Source organism: Musca autumnalis, unplaced genomic scaffold (genome assembly GCF_047663935.1).
Source record: "Musca autumnalis isolate F117 unplaced genomic scaffold, ASM4766393v1 scaffold_3, whole genome shotgun sequence".
Lineage (NCBI taxonomy): Eukaryota > Metazoa > Arthropoda > Insecta > Diptera > Muscidae > Musca > Musca autumnalis.
Window position 1 is genome coordinate 28,553,893 of NW_027411866.1, and position 27,861 is coordinate 28,581,753.

The window sequence follows — 27,861 nt, forward strand, 5'->3', positions numbered from 1 at the left end:
GGATGGATTTGAAAGCGGAAGGGTTCATTAGATCCGGCGCGTAAAAAAACTAAAATCACGCGGGGGTTCAAGGGTACCTGAGTCACAGTTGTAAATTTTGAAGCCAAAAAATAGGTTTTTTAAGAAAATTTACGCACCAAAATTTCGGCTTTGGACTCCTATTACTAGGGAGCTTTTTGAAGCACACTCATTAGATATACATCAAACGACGTGGAATCACGAGTTCTACAATCCAATAAATAGTTTGGGTAATTCTCTGGTTGCGCCCTCCAATTATAAGAAAACTTCAAAAAACCCAGATTTCAAAACTTCAAAATGTCAGCATCTATTTTAGGGGGATGCAGTGTATATATCGAAAAGTCATACATTAGAACCATGTTGCCCAATGGGTATTCTTCAATTCCTTCTTTGAGCTCAGATCTGAATTTTCCGTGGTTTGACCAGAAATCAAGAAAGAACACAAAAAAACTTGTAAACTTCAACACATTTTTACCCATTTTTTAATGTTACCACCAACACAGCTTCCACATAAATTATTTGTTATGTTTCATTTTATGCGACCCCGGCTAAAACACTTCAATTAAAATAAATATATTCATATTGAATAAAATATATTGACAGTTCGCGACTTATTAAATGGTGAACCTCAACTTCAACGATTGTAAAACATTTTTGAATATTACCATATACTTTATAGGGTCGCAAATGATTAGTTCGATGTGTTACAAACGGAATGACAATCTTAATATACCCTCCATACTATGGTGGAGGGTATAAAAATGTGTTCAGCTAGGTGAAAGGTACCACTTACGGGGCTATATGAAAGAGTCAACCTATCTTTAAATTTTTTGGCGGAAAAGTTTTATAGTTGCAGAGAACTTCAAGAATCAAATTGAGGTTAGTTTCATCAAAACAATGTAGACCCTCAAAAATGGACCCACGTTGACGAATTTTAGTGAACAAATTTCGTGACCACTGAAAATTCCCGAAAATCGGAAGGTACAGCTATATGGGAGGGTATACCAAAACATGGACCTATATTGACTATTATTTTTGAATAGACAAAATTGTAGCTAAAATTCTCAAAATACCAAAAATCGGAAGGTATCGTTATATGGGGGCTATACCATAACATGGACCTACGTTGACGATGTTTGGTGGAGATGTTTCATGACCACTGAGAACCTCAAATGGCAAATTACAGCTAGTTCGGTTAAAAATTGTAGCTAAAATTCTCAAAATACCGAAAATCGGGAGGAACAGATATATGGGGGCTATACCAAAACATGGACCTATGTTGACGATGTTTCGTGGAGATGTTTCATGACCACTGAGAACCTCAAATGACGCTAGAGTGATTACAACAGACGGACAGACGGACATGGCTAGATCGTCTTAGAATTTTATCCTGATCAAGAATATATATACTCTATAGGGTCGCAAATGATTAGTTCGATGTGTTACAAACGGAATGACAAACTTAATATACCCTCCATACTATGGTGGAGGGTATAAAAATGGCACCAGTTATAGGATGGTTTCGAAAGATAACTCGCTAGACTAAAATAGAAAATTAAAATTCTATATACTTTTCGAAAATATGGAAATATGGACACATTTTCACTTAATTTTAACAATAATTTTACACCATATTTTCTATAACTACTTTTTTTCTAAAATGTTGATAAGTACCTGTATTTGACGATTCTATTTCAAAAATTATCATTTTTTATGCACAAAACAAAAAATAGTACACTTTAAAAACAGCAAATTTTATTTTATTATTTTTGTAGCTACATTTAAAAAGATAAATAAAAGTTTAACTTTAACACAGTGTAACTGTAAAAGTAAACAATATATGACCTTGACATTTTCGGTAGAAACTTTGAATTTGGTACTTTATAAACGTATAATAATAGTTATTCGAAAAATAGAATTTAATTTTATTGCATTAATCTGCGTGTTTTGTGATTTCAACCCTCTGTGCGATGTGATGTTAAGTGGCATGGTTGCTATTTGTCATAATGTCAGACGAGATTTGACTTTTTTTGTTTCCTGGGTGAGTGTGATGCTGAATCTTTTGTTTTTTATTTCTTTTTTAGTTGATGTTGTTTCCCAGCAAAAATCCTCATTACAAACCTCCTTTCCCACCCATTATTTTAACAAGGTCATGTCGCGAGAAATATCTGGTTATTTTGTAACCACTGAAATAAGTAGTCAGAATCTACTCAGTATCTACTTATTTCAGTGCTTACCATCTACTTTGTTCAGTGGTTACAAAATAACCAGATATTTCGCGCGACATGCCCTTGTTAAAATAATGGGTGGGAAAGGAGGTTTGTAATGAGGATTTTTGCTGGGTTTGTTTCATTCGCTTTTTGGCCACTCATCTTTGCCCTTCTTATTCATCCATATAGTCTGGCATGATGTGTTTTTCTTATTGGACAGAATGATCTCATCATCTTGTAAGTTTTAGCCGCCTAATATGTCACCAGACCCGCAAAGCGACACTTACCCACATAGTGGACATTCATAGTTTCATTATGCACCCATAACAGGACAACTTCTTGCTGTAAACGTTCCAAGAACTGTCCTTAAATTATTTTTAAGGGATTTTTTTTTTCAACTTTTGTGTGGGTTTTACCCGAAGGAGTGGATCGCTACATTCCATATTCGTATTTCTTTTAAACTTGCTTCATATATAATAATAATTGTTCCACAAACATTCCAGATGGGACAAGGGAGACTTCTCTCATATCTATGAGTGCACCCTGATTCACATTAGATCAATGGTTGACATATATCGATATGCAAAATTTAGACAACGGCGGTTACATCTGTTGGGAGTTACTGTGCGCATCAATCATTTTAGTTTAGTGATCGTAGAGTCTATTTAAAGCTTTGAGGGTATTATCTGTGGAAGTATGTGAAATGGTAAAAAATACTTGACCTTATTTATCCCTAATAAGTCAAACATTAAAAAATTAATTATTATGGGATCTATGTTTGGTATAGAATTTTACGATGTAACATTTTTGGACCATATCGATTACTCCGTTTAAAAGTTATTATGCATACCAACCGTTCAGACGGGCGGACTTGGCAAGATTGACAAAAATGTTTGTAAAAAGGATTTCGTCTCAACATATACAACGTACAGTTGGCGTCTCAAACCATTATTTGAAAAAAACAAATTTTTGTTTGTATTCATGCATAAGGAAAAAGGAAACATTTTTATTATTTATTTGTAATTGATTTTATAAATGGAAAAATCAAATTATATATTCGTAATATTATACTTTTGGACGTAACAGCATTTCGACATATTTAAACGAATAGTGCCTGCTTTTCCAATCAAAATTATACCAGGTAATACCAGTGGTATTTGCATCCTCTTTTTGTCGATATGGTCCAAATAAGTGGCTGAAAGAGAAGTGTTTAAAAAATGATACAAATTTCAATGGTATGACATGAAAGAACTATACCTGGTACAACAGTAACTAAACCACCATGCACCTTCATAAAATTTGGCACAATTTCCTTTATCAATACCGTCATTATCCTCATCGAATGTGGTAAAATGTTGTCCATCGTGAATCCGCATTGCATCTCCAGCCGTTCCACTACATGCACCCAATAATTTAATTTGATATTTTTCCGTTTCATTGCCTATCTGAAAGCCATCATAAATAGCGTAACGCTCCTCATTGTCCCATGATCGGATAACAATTTTTAATTCTACATGTGGTACAGCAGTGGTTAACAGATGAAGTTTTTCAAGTCCTATGAAAGGTGGATTACCAAAGCCGGCCTTATACTCGGCCCAGTTTTTATAAAAATCGACGGATCCATCCATTCTCCTTGCAATCGTTGTCCATATAGACCTACATTAATCATGTAAAAACAACATAATCAATTTTAAACATTTTGACCACAATCACTTTAAATAATACTCGTAATCCATGTTAGTGAGGTATTGACTGACCGACAGATCAACACCAAGATGAAATTGGCTGATGCTAAAAACTTGAAATCTAGACGATGTAGAATTCTGCAATTCGCTACTGGAGGGTAGAGGGGAAAAACGAAAAGTGCTGAGCTTAAGTCTTGAAAATAGTTAAGGAGGTTATTTTGAAAATTATTAAAAAACATTTTTTCTGGAACTCCTACCTCCCATTTTTTCCATTTGATCCAAAAAAAACGTATACCTATATGAAATCTTATGGCCATCGGTTAACGTTAAACCGTGTCAACCTAGCGCTTTTGTTTCCATAGTTATTTGTAAGGAAGGGGGTCAAAGTTGCATTTTCACGAAAATTCTTTAAAAGCCACATTTATGGTCCAATCGATGCAAAACCTTTACCAGTTCATTTTTGTGGCTAAAACCCGAATTCTATGAAAATCAAGCCAGAATTTGATATTGGTCTAATATGCATATTTGACCAATTAAACTGTGTGTAATTTTTTGAGTCATGGAAAATTAACCATATTTTGATACCGACCGCAGCGTAATGGATGTCAAAAGACATCATTTTGTCAGGCCCATATCTTCTAAACTGCCAAATATTTTGGATTACTTGTAGCAGCCAACTTGTAGCTCTCGTCGTCAAAATAGCAAAACAAATGGATTTTTATCCTCTTTTTTCGGTTTCTGCTCCATAGAACCAAAACCATTAAAAGTTCAATAAACCAATAAACCACAATAATCTAGCAAAGATTTCAGTAAACAACTTTCTGGAACATCTGAGCTCTCTATGAACGGTCAAAATTGCAAAAAATCTTTAGAAAATATTCTTTTTTTTTTCTCCAATTCTGGTCCATAGTTACCGAAACTTTCAAAATTCAAACACACAAACAACTACAACAACTAAGAACGGCCCGGCCGAACTTGTTATACCCACCACCACGAGTTGTAACGAAGTAAAATGAAACACTTAGTTTCCTTTCGTTTATGAAGAAGACTAAATACCAAATTTCAGCAATTTCAAAATACCAAAATTCTATAGGGGCTATATCAAAACTTCGATCTATACCGACAAATTCCTGGCGGAAAGATTTAAGACTCAAGCAAGACTAAATAAAAAACTTCCGATATTTCGGTAAGATAATGTGACAAAAACCTTCAAAAAAAATACGCTTCTTCGCTTCGAATTTCAGTCGGAACGGTTTTTACCTCCAACGTAGACTTAATACCGAATTTCAGCCATTTCGGTGGTTTGTCGCCACAATCTTTAAAATACCAAAAAAGTGGAATGTACCGTTCTATAAGGGCAATATTAAGGCGTGAATATATACCTAAAAGATTCAGGTGAAAAGTTTTGCAACCCCAACGAAGACTAAATACCAAATTTCAGCCATTTTGGTGGAATATTGAGGCCACAACCTACAAAATACCGAAAATCTAGAGGTATTGTTCTATGGGGGCTATATCGACACCTCCAAATAATAGTATGCTAAGTCTAAAAAGTGAGTTTTGCAGGAGAAGCTCTCAAAGTTTGGACATTTTTTTGAACTTCATTACTATGCTAAGTCAATATTTGTTTATAACTTCTGTTCGGATTGACCGATCATTACCAAAATTAGACAGAGTTTACGTTAAAGGACGTTCGACACCTCCAAATAATAGTTTGCTAATTCTGAACAGCGTATTTTGCAGGACAAGCTCTAAAAATTTGGAAATTTCTTTGACCTTCAAGAGTATGCTAAGTAAATATTTGTTTATAACTTCTGTTCGGATTGTCCGATCATTACCAAAATTTGACAGAATGTAAGTTAAAGGACGTTAAATATAATAATGTAAAGAACTTGAAAACATGCTAAGTCGACTTAGCATACTATTGTTTGGAGGCGTCGATATGAAGGCATACACCTATACGGACAAATTTCATATGTAAAGTTTTATACCCCTAATGAAGACTAAATACCATTTTTCATCCATTTCAGTGGATTATTGTGGAGATAACCTTCAACATACCGAAAATCGGAAAGTACCGATCTATGGGGGCTATATGAAGGCCTAAACGTATACCGACAAAATCCTGTGGGAAAGTTTAAGGTAAAATTTTCCAGCGATTTTGGTGTGATAATGAAGCTAATACCTTCAAAATACCGAAACTCGGGTGGTACCGTTCTATGGTGGCTATATAAAAACGTTGACCGATATTGCCCATTTGAAATACCAAACATCCTAGGAGTAACAGAAACTACTACACCGAATTACAAAGCTCTATCTTAAAAATTGCGAGCTGTATCTTGATTTCAACAGACGACGGACGGACATGGTTATATCGACTTAGAATTTTATCCCGGATTATTGTGGCCATAAACTTCAAAATGCCGAAACTCGGGTGGTACCGTTCTATGGGGGCTAAATCAAAACGTGGATCGATATAGCCCATTTGCAACACCAAACATCCTAGGAGTAATGGAAACTTCTACACCGAATTACGAAGCTCTATCTTAAAAATTGAGAGCTGTATCTTGACGTACAGACGGATCAAGAATATACATACTTTATAGGGTCTCCGATAAATATTTCGATGTGTTACAAACGGAATGTCAAATTTAATTATACCCTCCATATTATGGTGGACGGTATAAAAATGTACCTAAGATCTCAGTAAACAACTTTGTAGAACATATGAACATTCTAGGAACGGTCCTTCAAGTTCAAAATTCCATTAATTTTACCTATTCTTTCCTGTTCAGGTACATTTTTGTATTTGTTTGTTTACTTCAATTCTGATGGATCTGTTATCTGTAGACCAAAATCGGAAAAAAATTATGACGAAAATTTGGCCTTGAAGATGAGGTTGAATGTAATAAAACACTATTTAAAACTTACTTGGTGTCTTTTTTAGTTACCCCGCTAAGGTAATCATTAGCTATTTGGATGGTTTTTGTAACAAATTATCCTATTTTGGGACATTGCGGGCCTACCCTCTCCACAAAGTTATAAAGTACCAGAATGTGCCCTGTAACTTTCTTCAATTGGCAATATTTAAATTCGAGCCGATTTTCACAATTTTTTGTAGGATTCGTTTTTTAAGTCAGAATCATGAAATGGTAAAGTTTTTAAATCGATTGGAAAGTAATTGTGGTCTGTTGAGCTACATATTTCCTGGAAATTCGCCTTTGGCCTCCGTACAAAGTACTATGGAAATGAAGATGGGTTAAGGAGCACGGTTTATCGTTAAAAAATCATCATAAATTTGTGTAGAAATCATTTTTTAGTCACAACAATGATCTGGTAAGGTGTTTGCGTCGATTGGATCATAAATGTGTCCCTTGGGGCCATTATTATTATATGTGTTCTTTTACTATCTGATGGATTTGAAAACGCAAAATAAACCAATTTGGAGGCATTAAAAATATAATTTTTACATTTAAATTTAACGCCAAGAAGTTCCTCCTTGAAATTCAATCATCACTTTTAACTTTAAGTTAACCAGAACGCTATAAATCTGTTCGGTAAATCCAAAATATAACAAAAGAAGATTTATAATAATGAGGGTTAGAGAATTTTCGTGAAAATGCACCTATGACTCCATACAAGTTACTATCGCTCAGGTGACACGGGTCAACGTTATCCGATCGCCATCAAATTTGAAATATAAGGGTTTTGGATCAAATGGAAAAAAAAATGTGGGGGTGGGAGTACCAACAAATTGTTTTTTTTTTTCTTCTTTGGGGTCAGTCTAATGTACATATGTACATATGTGCGAAAAGTGATAAATGCTACAAAATGTTATACTACTTGGTATTAGGTGCACGGATAGTGCTCACATTCTGAAATTTGGTATTGGAGTCACTGTTGGTGTGTAGGGTTGAGATGAGGAGGTGCTTTTCGAAAAGTACTACCTGATATTGAATTTGGTATTAAATGGTCTAAATTTAGTACGTTTTTATTTGCTGCAGGAATCGAGATCAAACCAGTTGGAAATTGAATCTTCAAAATTGTCTTAATACAAGATAATGTCACCGAATTCGTCACTCTTGTGTGTGCGATGAGTGACATTGCCTTGCAAAGTGTCATGCATAAACTAAATTGTTTAAAACGAACATCTTCAAAGTTCATACAAACAGAACACAAAATATATTTTTTATATTTTGACGGCAGTGATCATTTCTGGTTGAACATTTGAAGTGTTAAGATCAACGCGGGTGCTAAATTGATAAATAAAACAAGTGAGCAAAGGCTATAGTCGGGATGGGACCGACCATGTGATACCCTACACCACTACCCCTGTGCATAAGCTTTTCACTGCTAAACATTTCTTTTAGGGAATATAATCCGACTACCACCAAAAATAATATGCCTCTTTCTCTCTGGGACCCCCATAAGCAACCAAAATTCGTGACCATCCGATCAAAATTACGACCTGTAGCTTGATTACAAAAAATGGAAGAATTCGATGCATTATCGACTATTGTGGTATCTTCCTTGTTTGACCACCTTCGCCAACCTGCTTTACACCAATGTAAAGGTAATATTTTCTTCTTCCATTTACAGGCTTTGCCGTTGGAATACCACTACTAGAAGCCGATATATTCTCAAAGAATAAAACTTTGAATTTGTCTCCAAATGAGTTTCTCCCCATTCCGACCCCTAAATATTATCCGACTATCACCAAAATCAATAGGCTTCTTCCTGTGTGGAGCCCCCATCTACCAACAAAATTTCGTCACCATCCGATCAAAATTCCAACTTGTAGCGTGGTTACAAAAAATGGAAAAATTGGGTTTATTGCTGAATTTTGCAATATCTCGGTTTGCTCACTTACGCCAACATACTTTGCATCAATATAAACGAGATCTTTTCTTCTTCAATTGACGGGTATTCCTTTTGGAATACTCCAACCAGAAGCGGAGATATTCGCATAAGAAAAAAAAAACGCTGACTTTCCTCCACATAAGCTTTTAGCTTATTCCGACTCCTGAATATTATCCGACCATCACCAAACTAAATAGGCGTCTTCCTCTGTGGGACCCGCATCCACTCCCAAAAAATTCGTGACGATCCGATCAAAATTGCGCCCTGTAGTGTGACTACAAGCAAATCAGAAAATAGGATGCATTACCGACTATTGCGATATCTCTGTTGTTTGAGCAGCTACGACAACCTACTTTACATCGTTGTAAAGGTGATATTTTCTACTTTCCTTGCAAGGTCTTGCTTTAGATATACCTCTAAAAGAAACAGAGATATTGGCTTTGAAATAAAACGTTGACCTTTCTTCAAATAAGTGTTTGCCCATTCCGACCCCTGAATAGTATCCGACCATCATCAAAATCAATAGGCTTTTTTCTCTTTGGGACCCCCATTAACCCCCAAAATTTCGTGACGATCCGATCAAAATTGCGACCTGTAGCGTGATTACAAAAATATCGGAAAATGGGATGCATTATCGACTATTGCCATATCTCTGCTATTTGACCACCTACGACAACCTACTTTACATCGTTGTAAAGGTGATATTTTCTTCTTTCCTTGCCAGGTTTTGCTTTTGATATACTCTTAAAGAAACAGAGATATTGGCTTTGAAATAAAATGTTGACTTTTCTCCAAATAAGTGTTTGCCCATTCCGACCCCTAAATATTATCCGACCATCACCAATAGGCTTCTTCATCTGTGAGACCCCCATTAACCCTCAAATTTTCGTGACGATCCGATCAAAATTGCGACCTGTAGCGTGATTTCCAAAAAAATAGAAAAATTGGATGTATTACCGACTATTGCGATATCTCCGTCATTTGGTTACCTACGCCGACCTAGGTTGCATCATTGTTAAGACAGGATCTTCTACTTTCATAGTCAGGCTTTTCTTTTGGAAAGTTTACAACTAAAGCTGTGATATTCGTCAATATAATTAAAATCGCAAAAATGAAAATTGGGGTTTTATTTGCTACTATTGTGATATCTTCGTTGTTTGATCACCTACGAGCACCTACTATACATCATTAGAAAGGTGATATTTTCTACTTTAATTGTAAGGTTTTGCTTTTGGTATACCCCATATAGAAGCTGAGATATTCGCTTTGGAAAAAAACGTTGTCTTTTTATCCACATAAGTTTTTTGCCCTTTCCGACCCCTAAATATTATCCGACCATCACCAAAATCAATAGGCTTCTTCCCCTCCGGGACCCCCATCAACATGCAAAATTTCGTTACTATCCGATCAAAATTGCGACCTGTAGCGTGATTACAAGGTTTAGATGGACAGACGGACAGACGGACGGACGGACTGACGGACGGACACACATAGCCAGATCGACTCAGCTCGTCGAGACATTCATTTTGATATATATAAGTATGGGTCTACGACCACTATTTCGATGCGTTACAAACTTTTTGGCCAAAACCAACTTATAATACCCTCCCCACATAGTGGTGTAGGGTATAAAAAGAGTGAAAAAAAGTGTGAAGAGTGATTTTGAAAAATTTGGTAAGTAAGATCAAAACATACGTTGTATTATATATTACTAGCTAAACCCGGTGCGCTTCGCTACCCCGATTAAGGTACATAATAAAGCAATGCAAATAATTAAATTCCCTTTAAATTGTACAATTTTTATACCCTCCACCATAGTATGGAGGGTATATTAAGTTTGTCATTCTGTTTGTAACACATCGAACTAATCATTTGCGACCCTATAAAGTATATATATTCTTGATCAGGATAAAATTCTAAGACGATCTAGCCATGTCCGTCTGTCCGTCTGTCCGTCTGTTGTAATCACTCTAGCGTCCGCAATAATTGAGATAGAGTGCTGAAATTTTGCACGCGAGGGTCTTTTTTCCATAGGCAGGTCAAGTTCGAAGATGGGCTATATCGGTCCACTCTTTGGTATAGCCCCCATATAACGGTACCTCCGAATTTGAGGTATTTTGACGTTCTTCGCCACATTTGCAGACCGAATTAGCTATAATTTGGCACTTAGGGTTCCTAGTGATCAACAAACTTATATCCCAAAGGATATGGGCATAGGTCCATGTTTTGGTATAGTCCCCATATAACGGTACCTCCCGATTTTCGGTATTTTGAGAATTTTAGCCACAATTTTTAACCGAACTATCTGCAATTTGACATTTGAGGTTCTCAGTAGTCATGAAATATCCCCACCAAGCATCGTCAACATAGGTCCATGTTTTGGTATAGCCCCCATATAACGGTACCTCCCGATTTTCGGTATTTTGAGAATTTTAGCCATCATTTGTAACCGAACTATCTGCAATTTGACATTTGAGGTTGTCAGTGGTCATGAAACATCTCCACCAAACATCGTCAACATAGGTCCATGTTTTGGTATGGCCCCCTTATAACCGTACCTCCCGATTTTCGGTATTTTGAGCATTTTAGTTACAATTTTTAACCGAACTAGCTGTAATTTGACACTTGAGGTTCTCAGTGGTCATAAAACATGTCCAACGAAATATCGTCAACATAGGTCCATGTTTTGGTATAGCCCCCATATATCGGTACCTCCCGATTTTCGGTATTTTGTGAATTTTAGCTACAGTTTTTAACCAAATTAGCTGTAATTTGACATTTGAAGTTCTCAGTGGTCATAAAACATGTCCAACGAAAAATCGTCAACATAGGTCCATGTTTTGGTATAGCCCCCATATATCGGTACCTCCCGATTTTCGGTATTTTGTGAATTTTAGCTACAGTTTTTAACCAAATTAGCTGTAATTTGACATTTGAAGTTCTCAGTGGTCATAAAACATGTCCAACGAAAAATCGTCAATATAGGTCCATGTTTTGGTATATCCCCCCATATAACTGTACCTCCCGATTTTCGGGAATTTTCAGTGGTCACGAACTTTCTTCACTAAAATTGTTTTGATGAAACTACCCTCAATTTGACTCTTGAAGTTCCCTGCAGCTATAAAACTTTTCCGCCAAACAATTTAAAGATAGGCTGACTCTTTGATATAGCCCCGTAGCTGGTACCTTTCACCTAGCTGAACACATTTTTTTAGATTAGATTAGATAACACTGTGCAACAAAATGGATGTGAAAGTCTGAGGCACCGAAAATTCCTCTTCGGGAAGAAAGGCCTTGGTGAGTATATTATGAACCCCGAAGGACAGATCCGCTATGAGTCGAACTTCCGCGTTATGGCGTGATGAAATTTTTGTTAGAGACCCTGTGGCCGTCAGGAATTAGCGTTATACCTTTGTGCACTGTTGCTTAAGTGCTCTACAAAAACAACAAACAAAGATATAATGCTAATTCATGATGGCTTACAGGGTCTCTTGCAAAAACTGCATCACGCCATAACACGGAAGTTCGACTCACGGCGCATCTGTCCCTCGGGGTTTTTAATATACACACACCAATGGCTTTCATCTCCAAAAGGAATTAACTCTGCCCCAACATTTGTGTTCACAGTGTAATTTAAGCAATAGTGGGAGGCAGTAGGCGTCTATCCATTGTCGAAAAGTTGTTCCACCTAAAGTTGTGGAAGGACCCTAATTATTCCATTTTAATTAAGACTATTTTATGGTGGAGGGTATAAAAAGTTCGGCCCGGCTGAACTTAACGACTTTTTACTTGTTTAAATATTTCAATGCATAAATATAGGATGACGGCGTTTTCTTCCCGTTCAGTGCTATGTATGGAGCTTAACATGATATTTTTGTAGGTACTCTTACGTAGGTCACATTTACAAATAGTACTCTTATGTGGTATGTGGTACTTAGTATGTGGTATTTAGTAAATGTAGTCTTGGTTAATTTCTTTCTGACTATAAGTACACGCGAACTATAATGATGACTTTTACTGACATCAAAATCGCTACTTAAATAACGAAACAGAAATTCAATATTTTATATTTGATATTTTTTTAATTAAAGAACAAACTGAAATCTGAAGTGATTTCACAATAATTTTGCACATATTTTACAAATCTTGAGAATAATTTCAATATAATTTGTCAAACTTAATTGGACATACATAGCGTGTTTGATAGATCAAATACATGAAATCGGCCGAAAATATGTTCGGGAGCTAGACCTAAATCTGACTCGATTTCAATATACATTGGGAAATTTTTTGGACATGTATAGCGTGTTTGGTGCATCCATCACACATTTAGAATTTCATTGAAATTGGACATATGTACATAGCGTGTTTGAAGCATCAAATACATCAAATTGACCGAAAATGTATATGAAATTGAAATCTGAAACCATTTCAATATAATTTGAAATTTCATTGAAATTGGATAAACACACTACGTTTTTAATGCATCAAATACATGAATATATGAGGAGCTCAGTGCGAAACGGCCCACTGTATCGCGAGTTCATATTAACTGTGGCCAAAAATAGAAAGAGTTATCGTAGGTGCATCAATTTTGGTACACATAACTATTATTGACTTACAATCTACAGGATAAAAAAGTGTGATGGTCGGTCCACGTTTTGATATAGTCCCCATAGAACCGTATCTCCCGATTTTCGGGATTTAAAAGTTTTAGGCATAATAACCAACCGAAATTACTTAAATTTAGTGGTTAGTCTTCGGCAGAGGTATAAAACATTTCAAAAGAGAATTGTGGGTGTAGGTCCACGTTTTGATATCGTGCATAGGTCCGCGCCTTCATATAGCCCCCATAGCAAAGTAATTCCCGATTTTCGACGTTTTTGCCTGATTGGCACACCGAAATGGCTGAAAGTTTGTATTAAGTCTTCGCTTGGGGGCTTATAACTTTCCACTATAGAACCGTACCTCCCCATTTTCGGTATTTTGAATGTTGTGGCCTCAATATCCACGCGAAATTACTGAAATTTAGTTTTTGCTCTTTATATGTTTTGTAAACATATTGAATACATCAAACTCTTGTCTTTATATTTTTTTTTTGGCCGATTAATGGTAAACAGCGGTCCACTTTTTGTAAAAAATCGAATTTTGACTTTCGCTGTTCACAATTTTTTAAAAGTCTCTCGTATTAAAGTATTATTGTTGAGTACTTAATAAGCCCACAAAAATATATGATGATCCGTTCATTCATATAGCCAACATCGCAGAGCCCTTTGTTAAAAATGAGATATTTATATTCTAATCAATAAATTTGTATTACGAAGTACTTGATTTTTACCACTTTTGGCCACGGTCGGGACACTGTGCGGTCTAACCCACGTGCCCAAAAATTGAATTGTCTATAAAGATGAAACGGGAACCTTTTGAAATACATTCTAAAAAATTCCATATTGCATTATTTTAGAAGGAAGTAAAACATAATGTTATTCAATGCAATATGGATTTTTTTTGTAGACATTTCAATAGGTTCTGTTTAGATCTTTATAGCCTGTTTGATTATTTTGGTCATGAGGGATAGGTCGTTTTGGCGCTGAGCGCCACATATATGGCAGCTATATCCAAATATGAACTGATTTCAATATAATTGACAAAAATATTTTTAAACCACATTCCAAATTTCAATGAAATTGGACATACATAGCGTGTTTGTTTTATCAATATATAAAATCGCGTAAAAATATATATGGGAGCTATATCGATATCTGAACCGATTTCTATGGAATTTGATATTCTTATTTGCACATCAAATTGCGACATACATAGCGTTTTTGGTGCATAAAATACATCAAATCGGCCGGAAATATATATGGGAGTTATACCGAAATTTGAGCCGATTTCAATATAATTTGGTATATTTATATCTAAATTCCTCTCCGCCACATACCCAAATTTTGGAGACTAAATCTATTACCGTTCAATAGATATCTGCGTACAATTTTTACATTTTTTGGAGATACCTCCGATCCCGATGCTGTATCTCCAGTTCAACGTAGAATTTCAAATATTTATATATCCAATGTTAATTTCAGGCGATGCAGCAATATTCTCTGAAAATCTTTCTTCAAAATATATTTTTGCAAATTTTTGCGGATTTTTCGCGATGTTTCAAAAATAAAATACGTCGGATCCTTCCTCGGATATATACGAACATTTTGAGACAATTTTTTCTGACAATCTTTTTTCAAAATATATTTTTACAAATTTTCGCGAATTTTTCGCGATATCTCAAAAACGAAATACGTCAGATCCTTCCTTGGATAAATACGAACATTTTAAGACAAACGCGAAACAAATCGGTTGTAAATTGGTCGAGTTTTTGATTCACGTACGAACGTCATTTGAGTTTTATATAATAGACTAAAATCCTTGAAAACACCGAAAATCGGTCGATACGGTACGTGCACTTGTACCTACATATTTCTGGAGGGAAGGAGACTGTATACCAAAATTCAGCTATTTCGGGTGACTGATGTAGCTGAAACCTTTAAAAGTAACTATGCTACCAATTCTCAGCTGAAATGTTTAATGTCTCCAGCGAAGACTATGTACCGAACTTTAGCCACTTCTGAAGGATAATGCCGCTAAAATTTGGAAATATCGAAAATCAGGCGGTACCGTTCTATGAGGGCTATATCATAACATGGATCTGTACTGACAAATTTCTGTTGAAATGTTTTATTTTCAGACCGGAGACTAGGTTCCAAATTTCAGCGATAGCGGTGCGATATTGAGGGCGCAACCTTTAAAATACCTAGAATCAGTAGGTATCGTTATATGAGGGCTATACATAAAGGAGGGGCCACCGTGGTGCAATGGTTAGCACGTCCGCCTTGCACTCAGAAGGTCTGCGGTTCGAATCCCAGGCCAAGCAACATCAAATTTTCAACGGTGTCAAAATTCCCCCTTAGTAATGCTGGCGGCATTTCCTGATTATTAAAGCCTTGAAAAACTTCTCTACAAGTGGTGTCGTAAGACACGCCGTTCGTACTCGGCAATAAAAAGTAGGTCCCATATCATTGAGCCAATATGAATCGGCGTGCACTCATTGATATGTGGGAAGTCTCCCTTGTCCCTTCAGGGACAAGGTGCTTACACCTGGGATGTTGTGGGAACATATATATATCTCTATTATATAAAACTCAAATGACGTTCGTACGTGAATCAAAAACTCGACCAATTTACAACCGATTTATTTCGCGTTTGTCTTAAAATGTTCGTATTTATCCAAGGATAAATTTTATTTTTGAAACATCGTGAAAAATCCGCGAAAATTTGCAAAAATATATTTCGAAGAAAGATTGTAAGAGAATATTGTCTCAAAATGTTCGTATTTATCTAAGGAAGGATCTGACGTATTTTATTTTTGAGATATCGCAAAAAGTCCGCGAAAATTTGCAAAATTATATTTCAAAGAAAGATTGTCAGAAAAAATTGTCCCAAACTGTTCCTATTTATCCAAGGAAGGAACTGACGTATATTATTTTTGAGATATCGCAAAAAATCCGCGAAAATTTGCAAAAATATATTTCGAAGAAAGATTGCCAGAGAATATGGTCTCGATATCAAAACGTGGACCTACACCCACAATTCTCTTTTGAAATGTTTTATACCTCTGCCGAAGACTAACCACTAAATTTAAGTAATTTCGGTTGGTTATTATGCCTAAAACTTTTAAATCCCGAAAATCGGGAGGTACGGTTCTATGGGGACTATATCAAAACGTGGACCGACCATCACAATTTTTTATCCTGTAGATTGTAAGTCAATAATAGTTATGTGTACCAAAATTGATGCACCTACGATAACTCCTTCTATTTTTGGCCACAGTTAATATGAACTCGCGATACAGTGGGCCGTTTCGCACTGAGCTCCTCATATATTCATGTATTTTATGCATTAAAAACGTAGTGTGTTTATCCAATTTCAATGAAATTTCAAATTATATTGAAATGGTTTCAGATTTCAATTTCATATACATTTTCGGTCAATTTGATGTATTTGATGCTTCAAACACGCTATGTACATATGTCCAATTTCAATGAAATTCTAAATGTGTGATGGATGCACCAAACACGCTATACATGTCCAAAAAATTTCCCAATGTATATTGAAATCGCGTCAGATTTAGTTATAGCTCCCGAACATATTTTCGGCCGATTTCATGTATTTGATCTATCAAACACGCTATGTACATATGTCCAATTAAGTTTGACAAATATATTGAAATTATTGTCAAGATTTGTAAAATATGTGCAAAATTATTGTGAAATTTCAGTTTGTTCTTTAATTAAAAAAATATCAAATATAAAATATTGAATTTCTGATTCGTTATTTAAGTAGCGATTTTGATGTCAGTAAAAGTCATCATTATAGTTCGCGTGTACTTATAGTCAGAAAGAAATTAACCAAGACTACATTTACTAAATACCACATACTAAGTACCACATACCACATAAGAGTACTATTTGTAAATGTGACCTACGTAAGAGTACCTATAGTCCGAAAGGATTTAAGAGGAGCGTTACCTCCTGCACCATACAAAAATATCATGTTAAGCTCCATACATAGCACTGAACGGGAAGAAAACGCCGTCATCCTATATTTATGCATTGAAATATTTAAAAAATTGTACAATTTAAAGGGAATTTAATTATTTGCATTGCTTTATTATGTACCTTATTCGGGGTAGCGAAGCGCACCGGGTTTAGCTAGTATATATATATATATATATATATATATATATATATATATACATAAAGGAGACGATATAGCCCATTTTCAATACAAAAACATTCTAGGTGTTATAGAAACTTCTTTACCATTAATTACAAAGCTCTATCTTAAATATTTCGAGGTGTATGTTGATTTCGAAACAGAAACGGACGAAAGAACATGGTTATATCGACTCATAATTTCATGAGTTCGTCAGAATATTTGCCATAGTGTTACATAGTAATGTTGGAATTGAGAAAATGGCTATGAAGATCACTGTTGTGGAGAGGTTTGGAAGGGTTTTGTGAAATGTGTATTCAGGCTAGGAGAAATTAAAGGATTACGAACACTACAAGGACTGAGACACGAGGAATCCAAGGATTACGAACACCCTAAGACCTGAGACAAGAGGAACCCAAGGATTACGAACACCTCAAGGGCTGAAACACGAGGAACCCAGAGATTACGAACACCTATGCCTATCGGCACGACCTGGTTAAGCTCACCAAAAGACTTCTACTGGTCCTCACGATACGACGGTATGACCTGGCTAAGCTCGATCCAAAGCCGCCCCGGAGATCTGGATAGTTATCCCTCCGGGGATTAGTTCAGTCTTCCGTTTCCATCGGTCCACGTTTTGGTATAGCCCCCATATAACGGTACCCCCCGATTTGCGGTATTTTGACGTTTTTAGCTACATTTTCAGACCGATGTAGCTATAATTTTATATTTAGGGTTCTTAAATGTAAATAAACTTATATGACAAAAGTTGTGGACATAGGTCCACGTTTTGGTATAGCCCCCATATAACGGTACCCCCCGATTTACGGTATTTCGACGGTTGTAGCTACATTTTCAGACCGACTTGGCTATATTTTGACACTTAGGGTTCCTAAGTGGCAATAAACTTATATAACAAAAGTTGTGGACATAGGTCCACGTTTTGGTATAGCCCCCATACAACGGTACCCCCCGATATACGGTATTTTTGGACGTTTTTAGCTACATTTTCAGACCGACTTAGCTATAATTTGACATTTAGGGTTCTTAAATGTCAATAAACTTATATAACAAAAGTTGTGGACATAGATCCACGTTTTGGTATAGCCCCCATATAACAGTACCCCCCGATTTACGGTATTTTGACGGTTTTAGCTACATTTTCAGACCGATTTGGCTATAATTTAATATTTAGGGTTCTTAAGTATCAATAAACTTATATAACAAAAGTTGTGGACATAGGTCCACGTTTTGGTATAGACCCCATATAACGGTACCCCCCGATATACGGTATTTTGACGTTTTTAGCTATATTATCAGACCGATGTAGCTATAATTTGACATTTAGGGTTCTTAAGTGTTATTAAACTTATATATTAGAAGTTGTGGACATAGGTCCACGTTTTGGTATAGCCCCCATATAACGGTACCCCCCGATTTGCGGTATTTTGACGTTTTTAGCTACATTTTCAGACCGATGTAGCTATAATTTGACATTTAGGGTTCTTAAATGTAAATAAACTTATATAACAAAAGTTGTGGACATAGGTCCACGTTTTGGTATAGCCCCCATATAACGGTACCCCCCGATTTACGGTATTTCGACGGTTGTAGCTACATTTTCAGACCGATTTGGCTATATTTTGACATTTAGGGTTCCTAAGTGTCAGTAAACTTATATAACAAAAGTTGTGGACATAGGTACACGTTTTGGTATAGCCCCCATACAACGGTACCCCCCGATTTACGGTATTTTGACGTTTTTAGCTACATTTTCAGACCGACTTAGCTATAATTTGACATTTAGGGTTCTTACGTGTCACTAAACTTATATAACAAAAGTTGTGGATATAGGTCCACGTTTTGGTATAGCCCCCATATAACGGTACCCCCCGATTTGCGGTATTTTGACGTTTTTAGCTACATTTTCAGACAGATGTAGCTATAATTTGACATTTAAGGTTCTTAAATGTCAATAAACTTATATAACAAAAGTTGTGGACATAGGTTCACATTTTGGTATAGACCCCATATAACGGTACCCCCCGATTTACGGTATTTTGACGTTTTTAGCTACATTTTCAGACCGATGAAGCTATAATTTGACACTTGAAGTTCGTAAATGTCAATGAACTTATGTAACAAAACTTGTCACGTTTTGGTATAGCTCATTTGCTCATTTTATTATAACCCCTATATAACAGTACCTCCCAATTTCTAGCCCACCAAAAATTGTCAACAGTTAGATATAGGCACCATAAAAAAGGGTCTCCCGATTGAAGCATTTTATGTACATTATCTGACATTTTAACGTACTCACTTAAAGTTGGGGACAGGAATGAATATTTTATGGTGGAGGGTATGAAAAGTTCGGCCCGGCCGAACTTAATGCTTTTTTACTTGTTTTTTTTTTTTTTTCAAAATATTCAATCAAATGTGAAAAATATTAGTATTTTAAATTCCAATAATTTATAGATATTTCCTTCTTTTGTTTACATATACAGGTGACTCTAACATTACAAACAAAAACAAATTTTTATGTCGTTGTTGTTCAAGGCACATTTATATAAGGTAGAAGTAACAAACAGCTGTATTTTTACTTTTTTGTAAATTTGGTTTTCAAAATGTAATAGGGTCTACTCATAAAATTTGAAACTTCGAAATTCGCAATCATAAAATACTTATTTTCATCGTAAACGTCCCAGCGAAAAGTTTGCCTCCAAAGAGGCAGTTAAATGATATGTACAAGTGATTTGGAAGTGCATCAAATTATGCATTTTCACTCATGATTTTTACAAGGGAGTGACCCCGGAAAGATGCACTCCATTGCATCGCATTTTAACTGACCCTTTGGCATTGCATTTTAACTGAACCTTTGGCACTGCATTTTAACTGACCCTTTGGAGTAGAATAGGAGGCAGTCCGAAGCACGTGTTTTGAATAACAAAATAAAATGCATTTATTATTTGTGTAAAACAAAAATATTAATAACTTTTTTAAATTAACACAAATTATGAAAATTCTCTATTGAATTTAATTGCAAACATGTGTGTTTCACCCGCTTTTCATTTAATCCAAGCGTAAGTGCTTTTGCTTCATCCGCTAAATGGGTTTGATATTGTCTTCCCATCACCAGTTAAGATTTCGACATGTACTCCAACAGCACTCCATTGGGAAATTTTCTTCTCGTGAGTTACCGGAGCATTTTTCACCAATTAAATATTATTTAGTTTGTATTAACAAATGTATTCCGCTGCTGTAGAGATGTACAAACTGATTTATGTACATGTAGGGATCTCTAACAACTGCTAATAAAATGTAGTGAACGGAGTGCCTTTTTCACGACTCCGTTTGCACTGCATCCGGATGCTGTTAAATTGTGAGGAATTGGAGTGCTTTTTTCACGACTCCGTTGAACTGCCTTCGGATGTTGTTAAAATGTGACAAATGGATGTGATTCTTTGGATTGCATCCAAATGCGGTTAAAATGTGAGGAATGGAGTGCCTTTTTCACGACTCCGTTTGAACTGCATAAAAACATGCCGTGAAAGAACTAGTCTACATTGCACTACTTCCAATTTATTTTGCTGGGGTGTAATACGAATGACCTACGACAGTTCTGAATGCTTTATATTTACATTATGATTCAAAATTGTTCTATTTTAGAGGATTTTCCAAATGTATTTACACATGTTTTTCTTGAGAAAAATTTTAGAACAAGTCCATTATTCAATATTTTCTTTGACATTAAATTTCCAATAACACCAATGTTGTCTTTGCAAATTTGTTAGTTGTTGCAATTCATGCACACGGTGCGCCTTAACTAATTTTAAATGGAAGGTGCTTACACCTGGGAAGTTTTTGCAGATTCTGAAATTACAATGCTTATAGATGATAAATATCAAGAAACAAAAAAATCGCCGGAGGGATTTTCAAATAAATCGTGATTTAAGTTCACATTTTTTGGGGATATTTAGGTTTTCACGATTTTGCTTGGAAACCCCAAGCCCTATGTAAATAGGCCTAAAGCTACAACATTTTCCTTATACTTATTTCGATACGTCTTGCGGGTTCCAAGCAAAATCGTGAAAACCTAAAAGAACTCTAAAGATGTGAATTTTGATCGCGATTTTTTTAAAAATCCCTCTGGCGATTTTTTCTGTATCTTTTATTTTTCTTACCTATGAACATTGCTGTTTCAGAATCCACGAAATCTTCCCATGTGTAAGCGGTTTTCATCATTGTTTTATAAGGAGGCGATACAGTCAGTGCATTGTCTCAATTTGAACTTCTATATCTCAAAAACGGTAAAACCTGCGAAAATATCATAAAGGTCAATCTTGTTGAGAATTTTCACAGCTACATTTATGCCCATTTACATAGGAGTCGCAGTTTCCATGCAAAATCATGAAAACCTAAAGAACCCCTAAAAATGTGAACTTAAATCGCGATTTATTTGAAAATCCCTCCGGCGATTTTTTTGTTTCTTGATATTTCTCATCTATGATCATTGTAGATTCAGAATCTTCCCAGGTGTAAGCACCTTCCATTTAAATTTGGTTAAGGCACACCATGTGCATATACCTTATATAATATGCCTTGGTAGTTGTTGAGTTTTATTTGTTGTAGTACTAACTTTACCTTATTTGTTCTACAATGCGGGAACTGTTAAGGCCTAAGTACATAAGCTGCCTCGCCTGCTTGCCTTGCTTGCTTCTGATAAAAGAATAAAAAAGAAAAGGACAACCCAATTCGAAATTTGCTCGGCCTTTTATTCATTTATTTTTGTTATGTCAGAAATGAAGCAGGAAAGCAAGGCAATCAGGCAAGGCTGCTATGTACCCAGGCCTTTAGTTTAAATATGAAAAAGATTTTTGATGATTACAATGATTTGATATGAAATGTCTTATTTTCTGGCATATTGTAATTAAGAATATATGTACATACCCGTCATTAGCTACCATTTTAAAGGACTTCTCCAACTTCTGTTCCTCAAAATGTTCCACTATCGCCTCGTTAACGCCATCAATACTTTCTGAAATTTCTTCTATTTTCCGATCTTGTTCATGTTGTCTGTAAATGCATATAAAATTAATTATTTAATTTGTATTCGATGAATGAAAATTAGAATTTGGTGTTCAATTCCTATGGTGGAACTGCTTATGCAACACCAGTACTTAGTCATTTTGTACTTGTGCTGACAATTAGAATTCTACGTACACATTTTGGATTTGTTTTAAATTTTCATTCATTTGCCTCTCTTGTTCATGTTGTCTGAAAATACAAATAAGGATTTATATGGTGAAGTCGTGTTTGTCGCCGAATTGGATCATTTGATTCGAATATCCATTTACAATTCTACTTACACATTTTTAAACTCATTTTTCACTCCTTCAATTTCCTTCAAAATGACAGTAAATTTCCTGTCTTGTTCATTTTGCCTGAAAATATAGATATGGGTTAAGAAAAATTAGATTTGAATAGAGAATTGCTTGAATAAAATTAAACAATTTCATTAAAATACGCAATTACAAATCAACTTACACATTTTGAAACTCAGTTTTTATTTCTCGAATTTCCTTCAAAATGTCATTCATTTGCTTCGCTTGTTCATGTTGTCTGAAAATATGTACAAACATAGGTTTCGCAGAATTAGAGTTGATCCCAGAAATTTAACATTTACATTTAAATACCCACCTCTTGTTAGTTTCCAGCAAAATTGTATTCACTTTTATGAACAAATGTCTCCATAAAATATACTCATCTTCATAGGGATTCTGGGAAATAAAAATAGTTTACAATTTGTTATTGTTAACAGTTTCGATCAACGACTTACATTGAATTCTTCGCTGGTGGCATTGTCAGCTGCTTCATTAAACGGGAGTAGAATTTTCAATAAGAAAATGAAAAATATAACTTTCATTTTAAAAAGAAATTTAGCACTACAATCACAACGCTAGAAAAAGTACTGACAAACTATTCCAAAGAAAGCTCTTTAAAAAGGCAATGATTTCAGATTAATTAACAAAGAATGTCATTCTAAATTCTAACTACTGAACTGACAACACATCGTTGATTCTCTTATCTGTTTACTTGAAACAGTAATTCCATTGGCAAGCAGAAGTCTTTTAGAAATTAACCCATTGTGAGAGAAGACATTTATGTTTTTTTTCGCCGTTGAGTTTTGCGCCCGTCGAAAAATGCCACAGACATTCTATGCGAGGGCAGACATGCTTATCTCGCACGGTGGTTCGTTCAGAAATGGATTTTCCTGGCCAAAAATAAAAATTTTGTTTTGTCAAAGATATTCAATTTATACAGTGACTGTCACTGAAAATGATGCAACCTGAAATAAAACAAGTAAAAAAGCGTTAAGTTCGGCCGGGCCGAACTTTTCATACCCTCCACCATAAAATATTCTGAACTAAAATGGAATAATTAGTTTTCATTCCTGTCCCCAACTTTAAGTGGGTACGTTAAAATGTCAGATAATGTACATAAAATGCTTCATTCGGGAGGCCCTTTTTTATGGTGCCTATATCTAACTATGTATGTTGAAAATTTTTGGTGGGCTAGAAATTGGGAAGTACCGTTATATAGGGCTTATAATAAAACATGGACCTATGTTGACAGTTTTTGATGGGTGTCTTTAATGTCAAATAACTCCTAATTCGGTTAAAAAGTGCAGCTAAAATCCTCAAAATACCGAAAATCTGTACACAACGTGGGAACTTCAAATGTCATTAACAGCTAGTTCGGATGTATGTGGGCTATACGAAAATAGGAACTTAAATGATCAATTTTTGTTGCAAAATTTTTGTTGGCTTTTAAATTTCAAATTACAGAAAGTTAGTCCAATATATAAAGCTAAGGTATGGAAAATCGGGAGGTTTGTTTTGGGTCTATACCAAAACATGGACATACGTTCGGTTAAACATTTAAGTAAAATCCCCAAAGTACCGAAAATCGGGAAGTATCGTTATAATGGGGCTATGTTGAAAATTGTTGATGTAGATGTGTGGCGACCACTACAACCTTCAAATGTCAAATTACAGTTAGTTCGGTTAAAAATTGTAGCTAAAATTGCCAATTTACTGAAAATTAGGAGCTATATCCGAACATGGATCTATGTTGACAATTTTTGATGGAGAAGTGTTGTGACCACTAAGAACTTCAAATGTCAAATTACTGCTAGTTCGGTTTAATATTGTAGCTAAAATCATCAAATTACTGAAAATCGGGAGGTACTTTTATATGGGGCTTTATCAATACATCGACCTTTCTTGACAATTTTTGGGGGAGAGATGTGGTGACCACTAAGAATTTCAAATGTTCAAATTAGAGATAATTCGGTTAAAACTTGTAGGTAAAATTCTCAAAATACCGAAAATCGGGAGGTACCGTTATATGGGGCTATACCAAAACATGGACCTATGTTCATAATTTTTTCGAATATAAGTTTTTTGGTCACTAAGAATCCTAAATATCAAATTATAGCTAATTCGGTTTAGAAATGTGACTTAAAACGTCAAAATACCTGAAATCGGGCGGTAACGTTATAAGGGGGCTATACCAAAACGGGGACCTATGTCCACAACTTTTGTTATATAATTTTATTTACACTTAAGAACCCTAAATGTCGAATAATAGCTAAATCGGTCTGAAAATATAGTTAAAAACGTGAAAATACCGTGAATCGGAGGTCAACGTCATATGGAGGCTATACCAAAACGTTGACCGATATAGCCCATCATCGAACTTGACCTGCCTGCAAACAAAAGACGCATTTCCCAAAATTTCAGACAATTTTGGTGGAGAGGTGTGGTGACCACTAAGAACTTAAAATGTTAAATGTTCAAATTACAGCTAATTCGGTTAAAACTTGTAGGTAAAAATCTCAAAATACCGAAAATCGGGAGGTACCGTTATATGGGGCTATACCAAAACATGTACCTATGTTCATATTTTTTTCGAATATACGTTTTTTGGTCACTAAGAACCCTAAATGTCGATTTATAGCTCAATCGGTCTGAAAATGTAGCTAAAAACGTCAAAATACCGTAAATCGGAGGGTACCGTTATATGGGGGCTATACCAAAACGTGGACCTATGTCCAAAAGTTTTGTTATATAAGTTTATTGACACTTAAGAGCCCTAAATGTTAACTTATAGCTAAATCGGTCTGAAAATATAGCTAAAAACGGCAAAATACCGTAAATCGGGGGGTACCGTTATATGGGGGCTATACCAAAACGTGGACCTATGTCCAAAAGTTTTGTTATATAAGTTTATTGACACTTAAGAACCCTAAATGTCAAATTATAGCTAAATCGGTCTGAAAATGTTGCTAAAAACGGCAAAATACCGTAAATCGGGGGGTACCGTTATATGGAGGCTATACCAAAACGTGGACCGATATAGCCCATCATCGAACTTGACCTGCCTGCAAACAAAAGACGCACTTTCCCAAAATTTCAGTGTTCTATCTCCATTTTTGTGGATGCTAGAGTGATTACCACAGACGGACGGACGGACCGACGGACATGCACAGATCGACTCAGAATTTTACCCTGATCAAGAATATATATACTTTATAGGGTCGCAAATGCGTATTTCAATGCGTTACAAACGGAAAAACAAACTTAATATACCCTCCATACTATGGTGGAGGGTATAAAAAGTGTAAACGTTGATAACTTGGTAACGAGTTGAGATATTTTAACAATTGTAGACTGCAAAAGTTGTCTTTAAGATGGCATAAAAAATATTCCATTTACCGTACCGTTATACTAAAATTTTACCGGAAAACAAAAAAGGGGCATTATAAAATGTGCACTAAAAATGATGCACCACAATAATCGATTAATAATTTCCAAAATTTCCAAATTTTTCGCTTTGTATGCCATTTTAGTAATCAGAATGGTGGACTAATTAGTTCCCTACCGTTATCAGTAGTTTTGACATTGATTTAGATAAAATAAATGATGTTCCTGATGTAATTTTGGCATGTGATGTCTAGAGTGGTGTCCGTTTGGTGTCCGTTCAAATCTAGTAACTCATTTTCCACACAGTTGCAGTTGATCAAACGAACTAAAACTTTGCACACTTTTCAGATTTGGATGACAATGCATGAGTATGAAACCAAAACCAATATGGGTCCATTTTTTCTTATAACCCCCATAAAGTGGTACCACCTGATTTAAAGTATTTTAAGGATTCTATTTTCATTTTTAAGTTAAATTGGCTGTAATTTGGAAACTTCCTCACCAATAATGTTGGTCGTAGGCCAAGGTTTTGGTATAGCCTCCATGTAGCGGTACAACCCGATTTCAGGTATTTAAGGATTTTTATCTACATTTTCAAATCGAATTGGCTGAAACTTGGCATTTGGAGTTCCCAATGCTACAGAAACTTCCCCACCAAAAATTATGGACATAACTCCAGGTTTTGGTATAGTTCTTATATAACGGTACCACACGATTTCAGGCATTTTAAAGCTTTTATCTATATTTTCGGCTTAAAAAAATAAATTTCTGATAAATTTAAAATCAAAAATAAATAACACAAGTAAGAAAAGTCTATAGTCGGACGGAGCCGACCATGGGATACCCTATACCACTATCCCTGGACAATCGCTCTCCACGGAACTTATTTTCAATGATTGTGAAAATTTAATTATCAAATATCAGAGATGTAATGTATAATACTTATGACCAAAATCAAAAAGTTATCTAGCATGACAAAGACATTTTTGTAGCAGGAAAGGAAAATTTAGTTCACACAAACTAAAATGTAATGAAACCCACTTATGTAGTACTACTACTTCCATTGTTTAACCGCTACGTTATTGAAATTTTTACCAATTTCACACAAAAGTTTCAGTCCATTTAACCCGCTAAGTATTATCTGATCTTCACGTTGGTTTGTACGCTTCTTCTTCATCATAAACTCAAACTTTGTTTAAAATTTTGCGCGTTATTATTTTGACTTACAGAGCCGCTACAAAATTGGTTAAAATTTTGTTTTTGGTCTATTTCATCCCCTGAAAATTTCACGATCATCGCCAAAACCTAATCATTTCTATTCTGGCCCGAACCCAACCTCCTTAAAAATTTCGTTACAATCGGTCCATAATTGCGGCCTTAAGTTTGTTTATATTTTTTAATGGACGGACACACATCGCTTAATCGCTTTATCTCGTCGAGATATCAAATTTGGCACACCAAATAAGGGGTCTAGGGCGAATATTTCGTGGTCTTACATAAACTTTTGGAGAGACAATATGTAGCATGGGACAAAAATGTGGTTCTCTACAC

The 27,861-nt window shown here is 35.4% G+C and overlaps 2 protein-coding genes across 3 annotated transcripts in view; both read right to left on the reverse strand.

The window, feature by feature from the left end:
• Nucleotides 1-27,861, reverse strand: part of LOC141396772 (ryncolin-4-like) — a 315,108-nt gene that overhangs the window by 257,707 nt on the left and 29,540 nt on the right. The gene's annotated exons all lie outside the window — the stretch shown is intronic.
• The window catches only part of LOC141396774 (ryncolin-1-like), a 28,020-nt gene continuing 3,353 nt past the window's right edge, over nucleotides 3,195-27,861 (reverse strand). Inside the window, exons 3-10 of one of the 2 annotated variants that reach the window (XM_073972414.1) lie at nucleotides 23,382-23,891; nucleotides 23,243-23,322; nucleotides 23,090-23,164; nucleotides 22,912-22,986; nucleotides 22,766-22,819; nucleotides 22,493-22,618; nucleotides 3,486-3,884; nucleotides 3,195-3,423 (exon numbers count right to left, since the gene is read on the reverse strand). In XM_073972414.1, coding sequence (XP_073828515.1) covers nucleotides 3,294-3,423; nucleotides 3,486-3,884; nucleotides 22,493-22,618; nucleotides 22,766-22,819; nucleotides 22,912-22,986; nucleotides 23,090-23,164; nucleotides 23,243-23,322; nucleotides 23,382-23,468 — 1,026 coding nt within the window. In that variant the 5' untranslated portion in view covers nucleotides 23,469-23,891 and the 3' untranslated portion in view covers nucleotides 3,195-3,293. The remainder of the gene's footprint in view (nucleotides 3,424-3,485; nucleotides 3,885-22,492; nucleotides 22,619-22,765; nucleotides 22,820-22,911; nucleotides 22,987-23,089; nucleotides 23,165-23,242; nucleotides 23,323-23,381; nucleotides 23,892-27,861) is intronic. The other variant, XM_073972415.1, reaches the window with a different exon arrangement.